Source organism: Juglans regia, chromosome 6 (genome assembly GCF_001411555.2).
Source record: "Juglans regia cultivar Chandler chromosome 6, Walnut 2.0, whole genome shotgun sequence".
Lineage (NCBI taxonomy): Eukaryota > Viridiplantae > Streptophyta > Magnoliopsida > Fagales > Juglandaceae > Juglans > Juglans regia.
Window position 1 is genome coordinate 17523771 of NC_049906.1, and position 22203 is coordinate 17545973.

At 37.8% G+C, this 22203-nt stretch overlaps 2 protein-coding genes and 1 non-coding gene across 3 annotated transcripts; 1 reads left to right on the plus strand and 2 right to left on the minus strand.

Moving 5' to 3' along the window:
- The first annotated feature begins 1116 nt into the window (after window positions 1–1116).
- Window positions 1117–1749, plus strand: LOC108979745. The gene is made up of 2 exons (XM_018950487.2): window positions 1117–1269; window positions 1510–1749. Exons 1-2 carry the CDS (start codon window positions 1117–1119, stop codon window positions 1747–1749), a joined length of 393 nt encoding a protein of 130 aa, XP_018806032.2.
- Window positions 1372–1478, minus strand: LOC118348810. The gene has a single exon (XR_004801817.1). It is a non-coding gene; the product is annotated as a small nucleolar RNA R71 (small nucleolar RNA).
- A 13764-nt stretch (window positions 1750–15513) lies between the features above and the next one.
- On the minus strand, window positions 15514–15954 carry LOC118348622. The gene is made up of 2 exons (XM_035690676.1): window positions 15819–15954; window positions 15514–15770 (listed from the first exon to the last, which is right to left on the minus strand). The coding sequence occupies exons 1-2, from the start codon at window positions 15952–15954 to the stop codon at window positions 15514–15516; spliced, it is 393 nt and encodes a 130-aa protein (XP_035546569.1).
- Between the last annotated feature and the right edge of the window lie 6249 nt (window positions 15955–22203).

Here is a 22203-nt window from a genome sequence, read left to right on the forward strand (position 1 = left end):
ATTCTCTCTCAGAAAAATTATGGTGAATTCATTTATGTTGAATTTAATTTTTAGCATGAATTAAATTTTCTTTATTGTAGGAAAACGATGTAATCTAGTTCCGAACTATACTTGTTTCTCTATGTTAATTTGAAATAATTATCTTCTATATTTGTCTGATTTATTCTGAGCTTATTAGTTCTACTTAACTGGCCATTAATTAGATGATTTGAATCTTGTGATTTGCTTTTTAAAGAGGAAATTATAGGATAGATCTTGGATATTTTGGCATAGGTAATTATAGAGATCGAAAGACTTGTATGAACCTATGTAATATTAAAATTATTGGTCTTGTTGCTTTCTTGCTTTATTAATTTGCATACTCTTGTGTAAAATGATGAACAAGAATAATTTTCAATTGACTATGGAAAGAGGCTTTTAGATGTTTGTGGAGATTTGCTAACAAACAGAGAGAATTAAATTCAATTAGTTAGATGAGTAAAGCATAGTGATGGATTAGGTGAAATCGATTTTCTAGAAGTTTTCTTTCCCATTGATTTGATCTTCGAACAATATATTTCTTTTCCTTTAAGTAATTTCTTGGAATTAATTTTATTTTGATTTTCAATTACAAAAATCTTAGTGACTTTTCTAAATAAAGTCGAGATTAATATAATTTCAGTATTTGTTAAAAGTAAGTTACCAATCCTTGAGTATGATACTCTTCTCATCACTTTACTATAAAACTATGATACTGTGTACTTGCAGTTTTGCACCGATCGAGTTTTTGGCACCGTTGTCGTGGATTGATTTCTTCTTATTTTTGCAAATATTGATACAAAGTAATCTTGGTTTTAATTTAGAATTTTATTTTATTTTATTTTCTGTTGAGTGTGTTTTTTACGTTGGATGCATTGTACTAGAACTCGTGACATTACTCCTTTTGATCCAGAGATTGAAAGAACTCTTAGATCACGAAAAAAAAAGAATGTACTAGTCATGGCTGAAGGACAACATGATCCACAGCCACGCACCTTGAATGATTATGTATGGCCAGTTGTGAATGACAACTACTCGGGTATAAGACGTTAGACCTTTAATGGCAACAACTTTGAGCTCAAACCAGCCTTGATCAGCATGGTGCAGCAAGCCCAATTTAGTGGATCACCACTTGATGATCCCAATATTCATTTGGCCATGTTCTTCAAGATTTGTGACACTGTAAAGATCAATGGTGTTACTGAATACACCATTAGACTGAGATTATTTCCTTTCTCTTTAAGGGACAAGGCAAGAGGTTGGCTACAATCTCTACAACTGGGAAGCATCACTACTTGGCAGGACATGATTGAAAAGTTTCTTGCTAAATTCTTTCCACCTACAAAAACAGCCCAACTCAAGAGTGAGATTGGTCAATTCAAGCAAAATGATTTTGAGTCACTCTATGAAGCATGGGAAAGGTATAAAGATTTGATTCGGCGCTGCCCTCAACATGGATTGTCGGATTGATTGGAAGTTCAAATGTTCTAGAATGGGTTAAATGGGCAAACTCGGACCATAATTGATGTTGCTCCTGGTGGAACTTTGATGTCAAAGACAGCTGAGGGTGCTACCTATCTTTTAGAAGAGATGGCCTCAAACAACTATCAATGGCCAACTAAAAGAACTATGGATAAGAAAGTTGTTGGGATTCATGAATTGGAGCCGTTAGCAGCCCTTTCAGCTCAAGTTGCTACTCTATCCCATCAGATTTCAGCTTTGACAACCTAAAGGATACCACAAAGTGTAGAATATATTGCAGCTACAAGTATGACAGTTCCGAGTAATGAAGCGAGGCAAGAACAAGTTCAATACATCAACAATCGGAACTACAATGATCGTGGTAATCCTATGCCAAATTACTACCATCCAGAGTTTCGAAATCATGAGAATTTGTCCTATGGAAATACAAAGAATGTGCTGCAACCTCCTCCAGGATTTGATAGTCAACCAAGTGAGAAGAAGATGTCACTTGAGAATGCCATGGTTTCCATTGTTGAGGTGATAAATGCAAGGTTTAAAAAGGCTTATTCAAGGTTGGACAACATTGAGACTCATTGTAGCAACATGGGAGCTGCTATAAAGAATATTGAAGTGTAAATTGGGCAACTAGCCACAACTATCAATGCCCAACAAAGAGGAACTTTTCCTAGCAACACAGAAGTGAATCCAAAGGAACAATGCAAGGCCATCACACTTAGGAGTCGAAGAGAAATTGAGAGGCCACCATCAAAGGAAACCAAGTCCACCCCTACAGCTGCAAACAATGGCCAAAACAAGAATAAAGTAGAAGAAAAGGATGATACACCAAGAGAGACTGACAAGCCACCAGCAATTTCATTTCCTAACAATCCTCATATTCTCTCTACTCCACTTCCTTATCCTCAACGTTTTCAAAAATAAAAATTATATAAGCAATTTTCTAAATTTTTGGATATTTTAAAGAAAATTCAGATAAATATTCCTTTTGCAGATGCCTTGAAACAAATGCCAAATTATGTCAAGTTCCTGAAGGATATCATTTTCAAGAAGAGAAGGTTGGAGGAGTTTGAAACAGTGAAGCTTTCTGAAGAATGCAGTGCTATTCTTCAAAAGAAATTACCTAAAAAATTAAAAGATCTGGAGAGTTTCACTTTGCCTTGCACTATTGGAAATTCATTTTTTTGATAAAGTTTTATGTGATCTTGGTGCTAGTATTAATCTTATGCCACTTTCTGACTTAAAGAGATGAAACAAACAACCATTTCTTTGCAACTAGTAGATCGATCCATCAAGTATCCACATTGAATCATAGAAGATGTATTGGTAAAGGTGGATAAATTTATTTTTCCTTCTGATTTTGTGGTATTAGATATGGAGGAAGATGAAGAAGTCTCACTAATTCTTGGCTACAGGAATAACTTTAATTGATGTTCAAAAGGGTGAGTTAACATTGAGAGTGAACAAGGAAGAGGTTATGTTCAACATCTACCAAGCCATGAGAGTTCTAGAAGAGCCAAACACTTGTTTTAGGGTAGATTTCATTAAGTAATGTGTAGAAGAAGTTTTTCAAGAAGATACACGAGCTGATCACTTAGAACGAGCCTTGCAGCAGAGTACATTACTTAGCAATGAAGTAGAGAGGAACTGTGCACTTATTCCTCTTGGAGATCCCAATTGATGAAGATCAAAAAGTCTGGCTGTAGACTTTAAAACAAGCGCTTATGGGAGGCAGCTCATAAAAGTTTCTTTTATTCCTTTATTTTTATTATTTTTATTTTTTATTTTCTAATAATTTGGATTTTGATGCATGTTTATTTAGCATGAATAAAGAGCTGAAAATTACAAACTACGGCTGATTCACTATGAAACCAGGGAAGTTCTTTTCAATTCTTCAATCTGTCTCACTTTTGCATTACAATAAGGACATTGTTTAGTTTAAGTTTCGGGGTGTAAACTCCTATAGTCATTTGGTCTTCTAGTTTGCTATCTATTTTATTTTACTTGTGATTTTATAAGTCTTGAGTTGTTGGATTCTCTTACCAAGCACGTATTTGAGTATGATTGAATTCTCTATGACTTTGAAATTTGTGATTGAGGATAGGATTGAGAAAAAATTTCAAACATTTCTTTAATGTCAGGCTGAGTTTTTTGGGTACTTTGATTTAAATCTTTGACCTTGAACATAATTGAGCACTTAATCATTTTTTTCTTTATTCCATTTTGCTTATGAAGAGAAAGAATTGAATTAACTGGGTTAGGGAAGTTCAATTTTGCTTTGCTCTAGAATTTGTGGATGGATCCTTGAGGTGAAATCCTAGTTGATACCAAATATTAGAGAAATGATCTAGGCAATTTTTTTGTCATAACCAAAAAGCTTTCCCAGCCGTCCTGATTATCATGCCATCATTGCATAGTGTACTCCCATAGTCAACCCCCTTGAGCTTTATTTTACATAAGCCTTTATTTATTTTTTTTAACTACAAAAACCATTCTCATTCTAAGCCTGAAAGACCATGAATTTACCTTTACAGTTTGGGAAAATACTTTGGTGGAAATCTACATTTAGAGAGAAAGTTAGTTAAAAAGAAATTATGCTTTATTTGATCAAAGCATGTGAAAAAAAAAGGTGAACGAAGAAAAAAAAAAAGGGAAGAAGTGGTTGAAGATTTGAAAAGGTTACAAGAATTGAGGTGGCTGAACGAAAAATGTGGGAGGTAGAAAAAAAAATATTGCAAGTAAATGGAGTGATTTATTGCAACGAAAAAAGTGGGAGGTAGAATTGGGTTTGTCTTTTATTCAGAAGTGATTTATCCGTCATGGCAGGAAAAAAAAAAAACAAACTAATAAATGGAGTACAAATCACTTTAGATTTTGTTGAAAGTGTACTTGGTACTACTTCATTTACTACAACAATAATAATATTGCAAGTATGAGCATATAGTCAAGGAAGAGTTATGGCTTGAATCATGTGGATATCTCTTTTATTTTTTTTCCTACTAATTATTTTCCTAGTTTGCTTTGATTTTCCATATCTATTTCTTTCTTAGCCCTCACCATGTGGCCTGTCATTACAATCTGATTAAAGACCTTTTGATTTCTGATTTTGGTTTGACTACATTAGTGGAGAGGATTTCTGAAAATTGGACTTATGGGGTTAAGTTTGGAGAGAATTCTTCTGGTTTCAATTGTTCTACTTTTATCTGAGTTTGCAGGTGGTTTGAAGTTGAATTGACTATATCACCCACACACTCAAGGTCTTAGCTTTAGGTTGAAGTAAATGCTTAACTCTTGTTTGACAAATTGCTAAATTTTTTATTGATTTTCTCTCTATCTTTGATGTTAAAAGAGTAAGATACTAGTGATTAAATCTAATTTAGATCATGGTTTGGTGAGTGATGAAACTTCTCTATGGGGTCAAGCTGATAGTTTATAGTGGCCTTTTTTTTTTTTTTTTGAGGACAAACAAAGTTGTAAGTTTGGGGGTGTTTGATAACTTGCATAATTTCTTATATTTTATCACTTTTTAACTTTAAACTTTAGTCTAAATACCCTATTATTGGACTAAAATGCTAAAATGTTAATAGAAATCATTGGAATTAATGTGTATTCGTGAATTGAGTTTCTATTTACTTTAGGATACTCCTGAGCAGACTTTTATATTTAATTTCAGAGTTTATAAAAGAGCAAGTCCAAACCCATTCGAATTCAAAGGACTTTCAAGGGGCAAGACGTTGGAACAACCTAATAACTTTCAATGAGTGTAGGACTCTTCAAATAAGGATAATGATGGGGTTTGAGAGTAAATCAAATCAGAGTCCAAAACGCGCTAGCAGACATCATGGACACACTTTAGTATTTTAGTCATAACGTTTCATTCCAATATCAGATTGATGCGATTCTTGATGTGTTAGAAAGCTATCTTAATTGGCTATAAAGTTCTATCTAATAAGGATTTCCAAATTCAAACTTTTGAAGTATGTACGTGGCTATTAAGTTGACTCCTAAAATTTAGGCGATTTTATGTGCGGGAATATGAAGATATTTGGGTTTCTTTCCTACCCTATTTAAGCATATCATTAGCACGAAATTAGAGAATTTTTTAGAGGGGTATTTCTTTGGAGTTTTTCATTTCAGATGCTGCGGCTTGCGAGGGACGACACTGCTGACTACGAGGAGCATTTTCAGTGTTCATTTTCTTCTATTCTTCTCTCAGAAAAATTATGGTGAATTCGTTTATGTGAATTTAATTTTTGGCCTGAACTAAATTTTCTTTAGTCTAGGAAAACAGTGTAATCTAGTTCTGAACTATGCTTGCTTTTCTATATTAATTTAAAGTAATTTTCTTCTATGTCTGTCTGATTTATTCTGAGGTTTTTGCTTCTAATTAACTGGCTATTAATTAGATGATTTTAATCTTGTGATTTGCTGTTGAAAGAGGGAATTAAAGGATAGATCTTGGATATTTCGGCATAGGTACTTATAAAGATCGAAAGACTTATATGAACCTATGTAGTATTAAAATTATTGGTCTTATTGCTTTCTGGCTTTATTAATTTGTATACTCTTGTGTAAAATGATGAACAAAAATAATTTTCAATTGACTATCGAAAGAGGCTTTTGGATGTTTGTGGAGATTTGCTAACAAACAGAGAGAATTAAATTCAATTAGTTAGATGAGTAAAGCATAGTGATGGATTAGGTGAAATCGATTTTCTAGAAGTTTTCTTTCCCATTGATTTGATCTTCGAATAATATCTTTCTTTTCCTTTAAGTATTTTCTTTGAATTAATTTTATTCTAATTTTCAATGACAAAAATCTTAGTGACTTTTCTAAATAAAATCGAGATTAATATAATTTCGGTATTTGTCAAAAGTAAGTTACCAATCCCTGAGGACGATATTCTTCTCATCACTTTTTTATAAAACTACGATATTGTGCACTTGCAGTTTTGCACCGATCATCGATCACTCCATAATTAAGCACCATTCTATATAGACCCCGAGGCCAAGAAGGTTAAGCAGAAGGGCCACAGCTTTAGTGCCGAGAAATGTGCCGCCCATTGTTGATGAAGTCAATCGTCTTCTAGCAACCAGGTTCATCCAAGAGACATACTACCCAAACTAGTTGTTCAATGTCATATTGGTGAAGAAGTCTAACAGAAAATAGAGGATGTGCATTGGCTTCACTGACATGAACAAAGAATGCCCAAATGACAACTTCTCGCTACCATGGATCGACTTGATAGTAGACTCCAATGTGGGTCATCGCATTCTGAGTCTCATGGATGCTTACTCATGGTACTACCAGATCCGCATAAACCTGGACGATGAGGAGAAGACATCATTCATTATGAACAGAGGCTGTACTGGTACATCACTATGCCTTTCAGCCTTGAGAATGCGAGAGCCACATGCTAGAGGTTGGTTAACTGCATGTTCAATGAGCAAATAGGGCATAATATGGAGGTCTACATGGATGACTAGCTCGTTAGGAGTAGAAACACTTAATAACATTTAGCCATCTTATGCAAAGCCTTCGCAGTGCTGTAACATTACCAGATGAAGCTCAATTTGATCAAGTGTGTTTTTGGTGTGAAGGCTAGCAAGTTTCTAGGTTTCATGATAATGGAGCAAGGAATAGAGGCAAACCCGAAAAAGGTGGAGGTCATACTGAACATGACCCCACCTCAGATCATAAATGAAGTATAGAGACTATCTGGGAGAGTGTCGGCCCTCAACTGGTTCGTTTCCCAATGGACAAATGCCTATCGTTCTTCAAAGTGTTACAAAAGACTCAGACCTAGGACGATGAGTGTGACCGGGCATTCGAGAATCTCAAACAATATCTTGCCAGCCCCTTGTTGTGAAATTTCGCAAGTGCACGAAATCGTACCAAGTACTACAATGACAAAGAAAGATGTCGAACCCACAATGACTATTTACCTATTAACTATTGAAATTGTTCTAATTCTAAGTTATTTGAAAATCAAGAAAAGTTGTGGATTTTGAATTTGAAAAACAACAACAAATTAAATTAAAACAACAAATGAAGAATTGACCAAACACGTGAAAGGAAGAAGATTTCACCCAAGAAGAAAACATTACGGCATCCAACTCACCAAACCAATCCAATCTCAAATCCTAACCATACAATTAATCAATTATCATCCTATTTGATGGCGAAATATTCTAACTAATCTAAGACCCTCTCTAGAGTAGAGATAGAATTACCCAGCATACGATAACCCGCAATATGTCTATGCGAATTTAAAAGCATTTGAGCACATTAAGATTAATAATGTTTCACATAATAGCCCCACAAATCACATTGGCAGATTCCTGTCTTTCATTCAATTCGTGACATACATCATATGAAGCTAAACTACATGCATCATTTCTCGAATTAACATGCACAACAAATCATTCAACTATTGAACAGATAATTAAAAGCATTAAACTCAATGATGTATACACAAAAGGAATGATAAAATCATGATCATATAGAAATTAGATTCGAGATTGTCATGGAGAGGCTACATCTTAGCCTTTAGCAATAGAAATTAGTTCATAATCGAATCAAAACAAACAATAATAATTCTAAAACTGATAATGAAAATTGTACAACGAAAAGATGAAAGAGTTGATAAGGAAACTGTATGTAGATTGAGAATCTCAATTGTTGACAAGCTCCAAACTCAGTAGATTTTTCACCTCCCTCTTGATGTGATGTTTCCTCTCCAAAGATGTTTGTATTTTTCTAAGGCTTAAACACAAAAGTTGTAGATTTTTATCTCAGCTTTCCGTATACATTGATATTTCCCTTATTGGAGTTCTCTAGAAGAACTTATGCTCTAAATACTGAAGAGTATTTCAGGAATTCGACAGTTTTGCAACTTTTAAATTGATGCATTGTTTCCTCTTTCTCGATGTTCATTTTTGGCCAAGACTTAAACACACAAGTTCTAGGGTTTTCTCTTGGATTTCCATAGACACCAAAATTGTCCTTTTTGGAGTTGTATAGCAAACGTTATCCTCCAAATACCGAAGAGTACTTCAAGAATTTTGAAAAATGAACATTTCCTATTCTCCTGATAACTCCTTTAATTTCCATGACTTTTTCAATTTATTTATTCATAGACAAAAGTAAAAAAAATAAATAAAAATTCTAATAAATAAGAAAATTAAACACAAACTAGTATAAAATTAAGAGTAAAAGTATGAAAAAACTTCTATACAAGTTAAGCACATCACCCCTCCCTTATCAGCCCAGCTGAACCAGGAGAAGCCCTGAGCTTGTATCTATACGTCTCTCCACACAAAATCTCTACGAACCTGATATGAGACCAAAAGGGTTCCCAAAAATCAGAATACTACACCATCCGGGCCTTTTGAGCACATCCAACCAGGAAGTTTGTCTCTTACTCCTCCAACACTCTACACCAGACAACAGAGCAAGATACGAGAATTGTCCACGCATTAGGGTAGAGTTGCGAAGGAGCCAAGTGAAGGTAGTCGAGCACATCAGGGATCAGCCGACAGGAGGGAAGTCGCAGCCCGTTTGAGAATATCATCGGGAATAACACCACCCATGTGGTGTAACCCTTTGAATCCACAACCCCCTTACTGTCCACCGGGATCTCCAACTCGATGGAGTTTGGCACCCCATACGAGGATCTCAACGACCTCAAGTCGATGGGAGTAACAACCAAATAACAGTGGTACCCTCAAAGTATTGTGAAGTGTCATAGACCTCTAGGGGATCCAATACCCCTGGAACCCTAGAAATGTCCACCAGACAGGAAGATAGTGCACCTCGAGAACAAGAGCGGGAGGCATTCTTGGCGACCATGGAAAGAAAGAGGGGGACAAGTTAGATGGGAGCAAGGAAAGAAATTAGAGCAAGAAGGGCAAGCGGCACGCAAGGAATTCAAAAATTCGTGAGGGAATGAAAGCAAACGGACCGAGAGTAGAAGTTCTCTGGGTATAAATAGGCATCTGCATTGTATGGGCTCCCCCAGACTGTGAATTGGTACGCATCGCATGAGGATGAATAGCAGGGTGTGGTTCCTGCAATTTGGGCACACATAAGAGCACGAAGCGACTTGGGAGGGGAGTCATCGAACACAACCTAAGCATGGGAAGTCAAATGGGTGCACTCAAGAGCATGTCAGTGAAATGATTATGTGTTGTCCAAACGTCCTCGAAAATGGAGGAATTCCTACCATATGGTAAAAATTGATAGGGTAACTAGAGGGGATCGTATTTAAGGATCTAGAGGGGATCGTATTTAAGGATCCATCGTATTTAAGTATTCTAATAGAGTTGCGCCCCTCTAGTATGCCCATGAACCATAAACACAGCCTGCCCATGAGCCCCTGAGTCAGCAAGCCTGTGTCGATGTGGACAGACAAGACCCACCAACTCCGACACCCTTCTGCAGGAACACCTTGCATTTAAGATCGTATCTAGAAAATGGACGGGGTTCATGGACAACACCCCTACCTCTGACAAAGTGCATGGAAAGTGACCACTCAACCCGCCTACAGTCAAAGCACAACCCAAGAGGCCTTTCTGCATTAACGAAAACTACCTAGCACTTATGCATGAGATGCTGACCCTTAACACAGGGTACAAATTGTCCCCCTGATATCTAGTATAAAATCTAGACACTAGGTAACAATGAGCTCTCTCTCTAATTTTTAGAAGAAAATACTCTAAGAAAGATATACTAACTTTGGCATCGGAGTTTCCTTGGAACAACCTCGAGGCCCCCCATTTCCTCTATGTTGCAAGTGACCGAACCCAATACCAAGTGTGCAAAACTTGTCATCAACAATTTGAATAGTTTTTTGTAAAAGTAAATTTTGTATTGAGATTTGTGAAAGTGGATAGGTAGACTTAAAAATATGTTTGAATATAAGTTTTAGGAGTATTTATTTATTTTTGGTATGTGTAAAAATTGTTTTGATTTTTGTGTTTTGGTAATAATTAAATTAAAAGTTGGAAAGTGTATTTATAGTTCTAATTTGAAGAAGTTTAGTTTAAAATTTTCAAATTTATTAAAAACTTTTGAAATCAAACCCTCGAAGGGTTTACCATATCAATCCTTTGGAATCAAGCCCTCAGAAAGGCAATGCCATACTGATCCCTTATCATTTATAAGGACATCGGCAGTTTCGCTCTAAAGACTCTCTAAAACCTGAATTATAAACAGTGATATCATCCTTTCTAACTTAATAATTGCAGGTTTCCCCCTTCTGGGGCCTAAGTCTCAGTTCTGTTTGCAAGCATTGAGCATGCTGGAGCTATAGCTGGAAATTGCATCAACATCTTCAATATTAAAAATATAAAAGTAAATCATGTTTCTAATATCATGCATGTTTCTTAAATCTTTATTAATAGAGCCAATCATATATGTTATATAAACCATATAAAGAAATTCCCAAAAAGTGTAAAGTTATTTGTTAAATTTTTTAGATAAAGTTATAATGCAACTATAAAGAATCTATTTTGTCAAAACTTATAGAAACCTTTTTTTAATAAATAAAAAAGTCACAATATTAATTTTCTTAAAAAAAAATTGTCCCCTAACCATTACTAAAAGATTATTTTGGTGTTGGCTTTTCCAATCACAAAATATTTAACGTGATCAACACAACAGAAAACATTTTTTAGGGCAAACTAATTCTTCTCAAAAATGCAAATTTCGTCCCAAATTAGATTTTGGGACGAAACCCACGCGGCTCATTCATAGGCCGTTCGAATAGGAAAAAAAATCTGGGACAAAATAATTTCATCCCTAATCTTGTTCGAACATCTTACAGTTCATTCTAACAGAGAAGCATGTTTGAGCAATTGTGAATAGAATCTATTATTCAAACAATATATATCAAAATTCGAATGATTTCAAAATAACTCCAAGGGATGACTTGGTGTTCAAATATTGAATGCAAGTGGTTTGAATAAGAGTAATATACATTCGAATGTCCAGATCTTGTGACTAGTTGAACATTACAATTGTAAGCTATACTTGTTCGAATATTAAGCATTCAGTTTGGAAATTAGAACAGAACATGCCTTCGAACACACGTAATTTCATTCGAAAGGTTGGTAGTAAATGTAGATATAAACCAATAAATTAAAATAAATATGAAATTCGAATCTATAAAATAATAAATAATTCCAAAGTTGTTGAAATTTTCCTAAAAATATATGATAGTCTTAATATAAAACATTTATAAAATAATAAAAATATTTTTAAGATAGTGGAGGCATAAATTATTACAATATCAACTGCATCTCTTGAAGCATATATGTTGGTGTTGAATTGACATCTCCCTTTGCAACTCCTCTTGTTGTTGCTATCTTAATCGTATCTCCATGTTAGCTTCATGTGACGACACTAACTCCTCCAACTCTCTCTGCCTTGACCTTAGTTACTTGATCTCATGTCTTGCTTCTTCTAAGTCTCAAGATGAATTACTTAATATGCTCTTAGATCCCAAAGAAGAGGCAAAAGGTCTTACGTGTGGCGCCCCCGACCACCATGTAAGGAAACACGGGAATCGAGATGCCAGGATGATACAACATGGTCACGCATCCTAACGATAGTACCAAATGTGTGTACATGCAATAGTGTACAAAAATAACGCAACGGATAATTAAAGTAAGTCAACTAAGTACCAGAATTATTAACACAATTTAAACATCAGTAAAAGTACTTTAAAAAGTTAGACGGTCATCCCAAATAAAATATAATACAAGTCCCAAAATAAAATGAGTGATCCCAAATCACTCCTCGGGCGGAGCCGAATCCTCAAGCTCACCCTCAGCTTCATCTGCATCAAAATCTACATTACAAAAAAGGGTACCGCAGGTAAGTATAAACCAAACGACCACAAGATTATTAATGCATTAATGCTGCCAACATGCATGCATATGATGAAATATGCATTATGCCCCAAAACGTCATTTTTCCCGAAAATGAATATTTTCCAACCCACGCCAAAATCCCATTTTGGCCCAAACATATCCATAAAACATTTTTCCAGAAAATGATTTACACAAAATCCAAATCCAACACACGCTATTTTCCCAGAAAATAGTCTACTAATCCATTATTACCATATGCACCATGATCTCCCCTAGGGACCATCCGCACATCTAGGCTTCGTAGCAATGCCCAGTTCCGTGCCCAGTGCATTCATGACCAAGCATCCTCTACGCAACGATCGATGCCCAATTCTGCGCCCAACGCGTTCATGGCCAAGCATCATCTACTCCCTGCCAGAAGAGGGGCCACGGCGTTGGCACGAGACCATCTCGTCCGATCCCATTGTCGCCCAGCGACAATCCAGGAGACGTCACTCAGTATATTCCGCTCCCGAGTGACTATAGGAGATCCACCGAGATAATGCCCCATCTCGGCTTAGGGTCGTGATACACACGAACCCAAAAATATTTTAACTTGAAAATCCAGTTTTCAATAAACACATGAACATGAATGCAATTACACGAAAACCCAGTTTCCTTTACAAACATGATCATGCGTGCAAATATGACATGTACATGAAACATCTCAATAACCAACATCCAACAACACTCAACACAACCCAAACACACAAACAACTTCATCCACCAATCCATCCAACCCCCTTACTCCTCGGACTCAGTCCAGCAAAACCAACCAGATCACAGTGAAATGAGTTAGTGCAAAAATATATTTAAATCTCAAAAGTTATTTGGAAAAATACTTACAATGCTATTTTATAATTTTTGAAGGATCACGGAGCTGCAAGAAGTGGCAACACAGCAACAAAACAATGCCAAATGCATCGTGGCCATGGGTAAAACTCACTTTTGAACGGGTACAAACAAAGACCCGAGATTGTTAGGATAGGACTTAGGGATGTCGGTGAAGCTAATGGTGCTGGTGGTTGGTCATGGGTAATGGCGTAGAGGGCAGTTGGAGTGCAAAAATGTCCAAATCGAAAATGTTGATGAATGTGCTTCACCGGTGGTAGATCGAGACTGAGAATGGGTGCATTAGATTGCTATGAGGTCGAGGATGAAGTGGTGAATAAATGGTTGTCGGAGGTGGCGCGACGGCGGCGATGGAGAGAAGAGAATGTTGCGGCTTCAAGTCGTGCGTGGAGGAGAACGACGGCAAGATAAGGGCTAGGATTGAAGGGAGATGGTTGCCGGCTGGTGAGGAAGCTAATGGGAGGGGAGGTGCCGGACATGGAGGCGCGCGGCAGTGGCTAGGTGGAGAAGAAGAAAACGCATGGGTAAGAGGGAGAGAGGGATGTCGTGCACGGGAAGAGGAGGGGAAAAGAAATGGGGAGAAAGAAAAAGAAAAGAAAGAAAAGGAGGAAAAGAAAAATGGAGGGAAAGAAATGAGGTCCAACCCTCACATCTTGGGTTACAAAAATGATCCAACGAAAATAATTTCAAAACAACAAATTAAATAAAATAATTCAAACGTAGTGATTTAAATGAAAATAAAATAATTAAACCCAACAATAAACTAATTTAGAATAAAGAGAAATTTAAAAGCATAACAATAATCAATATTAAGAAAGCACATCAAAATCATTTTCACAAAATTAAAATCATAAAAATAAACCAACTAAATATCCAACAACTTTAAAACAAGACAATAAATTTTTGAATTAATATAAATAATCCTTCAATAAAAATACGCTAAAATACAGGATGTTACATCCTCCCCCCCTTAAAATAAAATTTCGTCCTCAAAATTAGCAAGATCAAACATTAAGCTAGGACAGGAATAAGATTCGACTAAGAGAAGACATAAGGAACATACCGCCAGAGTCAATCAAACAAATACGGATATTGCTCCCTCATGTCGGCTTCTCTCTCCCAAGAGAAATCTTGAGCCAATGGATCGCCCCATGACACTTTCACCAAAGGTATCGTCTTGGACCTTAACCTTTGCTCTTTCCAATCCACGATCTGTGTTGGGGCAACTTCATAAGTAAGGTTAGGTTGAAGTTGAATATGTTCAGGGTCAACAAAATGTGGCTCTTGCTGTCCAAAGCTCTTCTTCAATGACAACACATGGAACACATCGTGAATTTTCTCGAAATAGTTCGGCAATGCAACTCTATAAGCAACAAGCCCAACTTTCTCCACAATCTGAAAAGGGCCAACATACCTCGGACTAAGCTTTCCCTTCTTACCAAAAAGCCTAACGCCTTTCATAGGAGAGACTTTGAGATAAACCCAATCACCTACTTCAAAGGATAAGTCTCTTCTCCTTGTATCTGCATAACTCTTTTGGCGACTTTGTGCTTCCGCCATTTTTGTCCTTATAAACCGAACTTAATCTTTCATTTCTTGAATTATCTCAGGCCCAATTAATTTACTCTCACCAACTTCATCCCAACACAAAGGTGATCTATCCTTCCTTCCATACAAAGCTTCATATGGGGCCATCTGAATGGAGTGATGAAAACTATTATTATAAGCAAACTCAATTAGCGGCAGATGATTCTCCCAACTCCCCTGAGCTTCCATGATACAAGCTCGCAACATATCCTCAAGAGTCTGAATAGTACGCTCTGATTGACCGTCGGTTTGAGGGTGATATGCAGTACTAAACTTCAACTTAGTGCCTAAAGCTACCTGCAAACTTCTCCAAAAATGGGACGTGAACCACGGGTCCCGATCTGACATGATACTCTTGGGTACTCCGTCCAAACGCACTATCTCCTTGACATACAACCGAGTCAACTTACCCAAAGAGTCGGTATTATTGATAGGCAAGAAATGGGCACTCTTAGTCAACCAATCAACAACCACCCAAACTGAGTTCTTTCCACTATGGGTCCTCGGCAAGGCCACAACAAAATTCATAGAAATATCATCACACTTACACTCAGGAATAAGGAGAGGTTGAAGTTTACCAGCAGGTCTTTGATGCTCAGCCTTAACTTGACGACATGTGTTACACTTCTCAATAAACATGGCGATGTCCATCTTCATTCCTTCTCACCAGAAATTCCTCTTTAAATCTTGGTACATTTTTGTGCTTCCTAGATGAACTGAATAAGGAGCTGCATGAGCTTCTGCCAAAATTCGCTCATTAAATTCTGAATCTTGGGAAATCACCCTACGATCTCGAAAACGGAGAATACCATCCTTATCCAAACTATAGTGCAAGGGTCCTTTAGACTTCCTGACTTTCTTCCTGATGGCCAACAACTTTGGATCCCTTCTTTGGAGAGTCTTCAATTCTTCAAAATCAACTACTCAGACATCAAAAACTAAAGATAATAATTCTTCTTGCTATGAACTCTCAATAAGAATTCTTCTCATCCCACAAAGGAGAGAGTCCAAATCTGATGATTCTGCTTCGTCCACCTGTTGAGACTTCCTACTCAAAGCACCTGCGACTAGATTCGCCTTTCCTGGATGATATTGATCACACATTGGTAGTCGCTAATCAACTCTAACCACTGCCTCTGCCTCATATTGAGGTTCTTCTAAGTAAATAGATGTTTCAAGATCTTGTGGTTAGTGTAAACTTCACAGACTTCACCATACAGATAATGCCGCCAAATCTTAAGAGCAAAAACTATAGCCGCCAATTCCAAATCATGCGTGGGATAATTCCTCTCATGAATTTTCAACTGATGAGATGCATAAGCAACAACTCGTCCCTCTTGCATAAGAACACATCCCAACCCAAACTTGGATGCATCACTAAAAATCACAAATGGCTTGTGTGGCTCCGGGAGTGCCAAAACAGGTGTCGTTGTCAATCTTCTCTTCAACTCAAGGAAACTTCTCTCGCATCTGTCTGATCATACAAACTCAGTATTCTTCCTAGTCAAGGCAGTGAGAGGTCTGGATAGCCGAGAAAATCCTTCCACAAATCTTCGGTAATAATTGGCAAGTCGCAAAAAACTCCGTATCTCACGTACTGTTGAAGGGTGAGGCCATGACAAAATAGCTTCCATTTTACTAGGATCTACAGCCACTCCCTCTTGGGAAATCACATGTGCAAGAAACTTAACTTCTTCCAACCAAAATTCACACTTAGCTTAGCATACAGCTGATGCTCTCTTAACTTCCCAAGAGCCAGGCAAAGGTGACAAGCACGCTCTTCCAAATCTTGCGAATAGATCATAATGTCATCAAGGAACACCACCACAAAAGAATCCAGAAAAGGACGAAACACCCAATTCATCAAATCCATAAAAGCGGCAGGGGCATTAGCTAACCCAAAAGACATAACTTTAAATTCATAATGCCCATACCTCGTCCTGAAAGCAGTCTTGGGCACATCCTTGTCTCTTATCCTCAATTGATAGTACCTTGACCTCAAGTCAATCTTTGAGAAGACAGCTGCTCCTTGAAGTTGATCAAACAAATCATCGATTCTAGAAAGTGGGTACTTGTTCTTGATGGTCACCTTGTTAAGTTCTCGATAGTCTATACACATTCTGAGAGTACCATCCTTCTTCTTGACGAATAAAACAGGCGCTCCCCACGGCAAAGTACTAGGCTGAATAAATCCCTTATCAACTAGTTCTTGCAATTGAGTTTTCAACTCCTTTAACTCAGCCGGTGCCATACGGTAAGGAGCCTTATGCACAGGAGCCGCCCCAGGTTCCAAGTCGATAGCAAATTCCATCTCGCGAACTAGAGGCAACCCAGGCAACTCATCTACGAACACATTAGGAAATTCTTCCACAACTGGAATATCCACTAAAGACTTCTTCTCAGACAGTGTAGACACCACTCGAACCAAATAGGCATCTGCTCCACAAGCTAAGTCTCTTCTTGCTTGAATAGCCGATATAACTGCTGGTCTTGTTTTCAACTTGCTTCCCACGAATTCCAAATAGTCTCCATCCGAAAGTTGAAAGCCAATTACCCGACTCCTACAATTAATGTTAGCAGAATAACAATGCAGCCAATCCATACCCAGAATTATATCAAACCCTAGCAACTTGAATACAATTAAATTTGCCTCAAGTGTCCTCCCACCAAAATCCAAAGGACAACCTAAAGCAACTTTGGAGCACCACATGATCTCGCCATTTGAAAGAGTCACTACCAAGGATTGTGATAAAGGCTCTGTGACTAAATTGCACATCCGTGCAAAAGTTGCGAATACAAAAGATTGAGACGCCCCAGAGTCAAACAAGGTACATACATAAAAATCATATAGACGAACTATACCTGAGGCAAACACATACCAGTGAAATTCAAAAAGCAACCCACACCAAACATCACGTCCAAAAATTAAACTAAATGCATACCAGAAATCACCCCTGCATCGTGAGTCTCTGGAGCCTTATAATCCACATCACCGGGAGTCACTGCATAGACCCGAGCTTGTACCAACTGTCTCTGGCTGTTCCTCCCACCATGCCAACCTCCTCATCCTCCTTGAGCTTGGTTGGGACACTCACGAGCAAAGTGACCTGGCTGGCCACATCTAAAACACTGGATCCCCCTCTGACCGTAGTCGCCCTCATAGGCTCTATTATGCCTATTACAAACTAGACCTCGGCCTCCTGCACGAACACCAGAGGCTGTCTATGAACGGGTCCCAGTCCTCTATACAAACTTATGTGGTGACCCGGAACTACTCCCCTCACCAACAAAACTCTGCCACTTTTGACCTGGAGGGGAGCCTACCACAAAACTATTTTCCCACTCTGCAATAGTGGCCAAATCCACCAACTTCTGAAAAACTACAATCTGGAGATAGGCTACTTGTCTACATATGTCATGTCGCAGGCCCTCCTGAAAACACTCAGCTCGCAACTCCTCAGTGGCAATGAGGTGGGTAGTGAACTACCCAAGCTCAATAAATTTTCTGGCATATTTCTTGACAATCATGTCCCCTTGAACCAAACTATTGAATTCTCGTGCCTCCTGCCGTCTCACAAAAACGGGGAAGAAACGGTCGTCAAATTCTTTCTTGAAATACTGTCAAGACACAGCTGCAAAAGATCCCAACTCCATCTCTAGGAGTGGCCGCTTGGTCTACCACCAGTTTGCCACTTTGCCTTGCAGCAAGTAACTCCCATACAATACCATCTGGGCCTCCGTGCACCCACAGACTTCAAAAGTTCTTTCAAGATCTTCAATCCACCTTCTAGCTCGTAGTGGATCCTCTTCACCAGTAAAAGCAGGGGTCCTATGCGCTAGGAAGCGCTCATAGGTGCACCCAACTTGGACCGCTCTATTTGGATCTCCTTGTGGTGGCCAAAAATTATGTTGGAGGAACTCCGTCATCCTCTTCAACGCCCTTGCCATGGCATAACTACCATCATCCTCGGGCTCATTAGCTGGCCTTCTTGGTCTCACCATCTTCCTGTCATAGAGCAATCTTTAACCTCGCTTAAATCTTCGGACAAAATCCAACACAACTTAAAAGTAACACCAAAAATAAAATAAGGTAAAATACAATAATACAACAAAAATTAACATAAAAATAAACCCATAATTTATCATACTTAAAATAAATAATTTTAACTTACAACTTTTTTTTTCAAAAAAAATTATGGTACCACACCTAAGGGAGATGTGGTTTTACCCAGAGCCAAACTGCTCTGATACCACCGGTGGCGCCCCTGGCCACCATATAAGGAAACAAGGGAATCGAGACACCAACATGATGACAACACGGTCACGCATCCCAACGATAGTGCCAAGTGTGTGTACATGCAATAGTTTACAAAAACAACGCATCGGATAATTAAAGTTAGTCAACTAAGTACCAGAATTGTCAACACAATTTAAACATCAGTAAAAGTAGTTTAAAAAGTTATACAGTCATCCCAAATAAAATATAATACAAGTCACAAAATAAAATGAGTGATCCCAAATCACTCTTCGGGTGGAGCCAAATCCTCAGGCTCACCCTCAGCTTCATCTGCATCAAAATCTGCGTTACCAAAAACGGTACTGCAAGTAAGTATAAACCAAACAAGCACGAGATTATTAATACATTAATGCTACCAACATGCATGCATATGATGAAATATGCATTATGTCCCAAAACGTCATTTTTTCCAAAAATAAATATTTTCCAACGCACGCCAAAATCCCATTTTGGCCCAAACATATCCGTAAAACATTTTCCCAGAAAATTATTCACACAAAATCCATATCCAACACATGTTAATTTTCTAGAAAATAGTCCATTAATCCATTAGTACCATATGCACCATGATCTCCCCTAAGGACCATCCGCACGTCCTGGCTTCATAGCGATGCCCAGTTCCGCGCCTAGCACGTTCATGGCCAAGCATCCACTACACAATGAGTGATGCCCAGTTCCGTGCCCAGCGCGTTCATGGCCAAGCAACCTCTAGCCCTTGCCAGTAGAGTGACCACGAAGTCGGCACGAAACCATCTCGTCCGATCCCATTGTCGCCCAGCGACAATCCAGGCGACGTCAATCAGTATATTCCGCTCCCGAGTGACCAGAGGAGCTCCACCGAGATAATGCCCCATCTCAGCCTGCGGTCATGAAACCCAGTTTTTAATAAACACATGAACATGAATGCAATTAGACGAAAACCCAGTTTCCTTTACAAACATGATCATGCGTGCAAATATGACATGTACATGAAACATCTAAATAACCAACATCCAACAACACTCAACACAGCCCAAACACACAAATAGCTTCATCCACCAATCCATCTGACCCCTTCACTCCTCGGACTCAGTTTGGCAAAACCAACCAGATCATAGTGAAATGAATTAGTGTAAAAATACATTTAAATCTCAAAAGTTATTTGGAAACATACTTACAATGCTATTTTAAAATTTCCGAAGGCTCACGGAGTTGCAAGAAGTGGCAAGACAGCAACAACACAGTGTCAAATGCACTGTGGCCATGGGTCTCAAAAACTCACTTTTGAACGGGTACAAACGAAGACCTGAGATTGATAGGGTAGGGCTTAGGGATGTTGGTGAAGCTGATGGTGGTGGTGGTTGGCCGTGGGTGGCAGCGTAGAGGGTGGTTGGAGTGCAAAAAGGCCCAAATCGGAAATGTTTATGAATGTGCTTCATCGGTGGTAGATCGGGGCTGAAAAGGGGTCATTAGGTTGTTATGAGGTCGAGGATGAAGTGGTGAAGAAATGGTGGCCGGAGGTGGCGTGACGGCGGCGCTGAAGCGAAGAGAACGCCACGGCTTCAAGCCGTGCGTGGAGGAGAACAGCGGCAAGATAGGGGTTGGGATTGAAGGGAGATGGTCGCTTGCCGGTGAGGAAGCTAATGGGAGGGGCGGTGTCTGACACGGCGGCACGCTGCAGTGGCTGGGTGCAGAAGAAGAAAACGCACGGGGAAGAGGGAGAGAGGGGCGTTGCACGCGAGAAGAGCAGGGGAAAAGAAATGGGGAGAAAGAAAAAGAGGAAAAGAAAAATTGAGGGAAAGAAATGAGGTCCAATCCTCACATCTTGGATTACAAAAATGATCCAACGAAAATAATTTCAAAACAACAAATAAAATAAAATAATTCAAACGTAGTAATTTAAATGAAAATAAAATAATTAAACCCAACAATAAACTAATTTAGAATAAAGAGAAATTTAAATGCATAACAATAATTAATATTAAGAAAGCACATCAAAATAATTTTCACAAAATTAAAATCATAAAAATAAACCAACTAAATATCCAACAACTTTAAAACAAGACAATAAATTTTTGAATTAATATAAATAATCCTTCAATAAAAATACGCTAAAATACGGGATATTACATCACGCACTACCCAGACCTCTTAGATATCCAAAACGGAGTCCCAAAACTTGGGAAGAAATCTCAACGTCGCTCGCTGATGATTTTTCAGAAGTAGAGTCATTACAGTGCATCTTATCTTGCACACTAAAAATTAATTTAAGCTATTAATAATGAGATAAATATGTATTGAATAGTACATTAAAGGTTCCCCACCTCTTACATAATTTGATTGTGCCTCAATACGAGTCAATTCTCCATCACGACTAGTATGTGATTTAGCATACAATGTTGTCATGTTATATTGAACAAAATTCTCACCTTCCTACAGACAAAAAAGAAAATCGCATTAAAAGAATGTAAGTTCATTTATGACAAAAAAAATATATAATTCCATTTTTACCAATTTCATAAAGAGATAATGGAAAGATCTTGAGTCTACGTGATGATGGATCATCAAGTTTGATATATTTACTTTATTGACACGACTACTCTCCTACAAAAGGAAGAAAAATTATTAGATTATATGAGATATAAATAATGAATAGAATATAATGAAATATAATATTTACTTGATATGCCAGCTCTTTACATATATCACAAAGTTTTTTTATTTTTTCCAATCATTCAACTACATGCCTTGAAAAAGATTTTGGTGTGACATCTATATATATACTTGCTGTAACACCCCGTCCCCAAGGGTTCAGAGAGTTAACTCATATAACCTGATAATCAACTCTAACAAGGCTAGAGTACTTCCAAATTCAAGAGTATATATTTTCCAAACTTCAAATCAAACGTAAATACTTCAATTAAATAAACCATATAAACTCATTTATCCAATTTTCAATCTAACAACCCAAATAAAATCAACTCTTCTTCATGTCTCAAATAACAAACTAGAAATAATGTAACATTGACATAAGTCTCTATAAACCATCTAAATCCATTGAAGCAAACTTAAGAAAA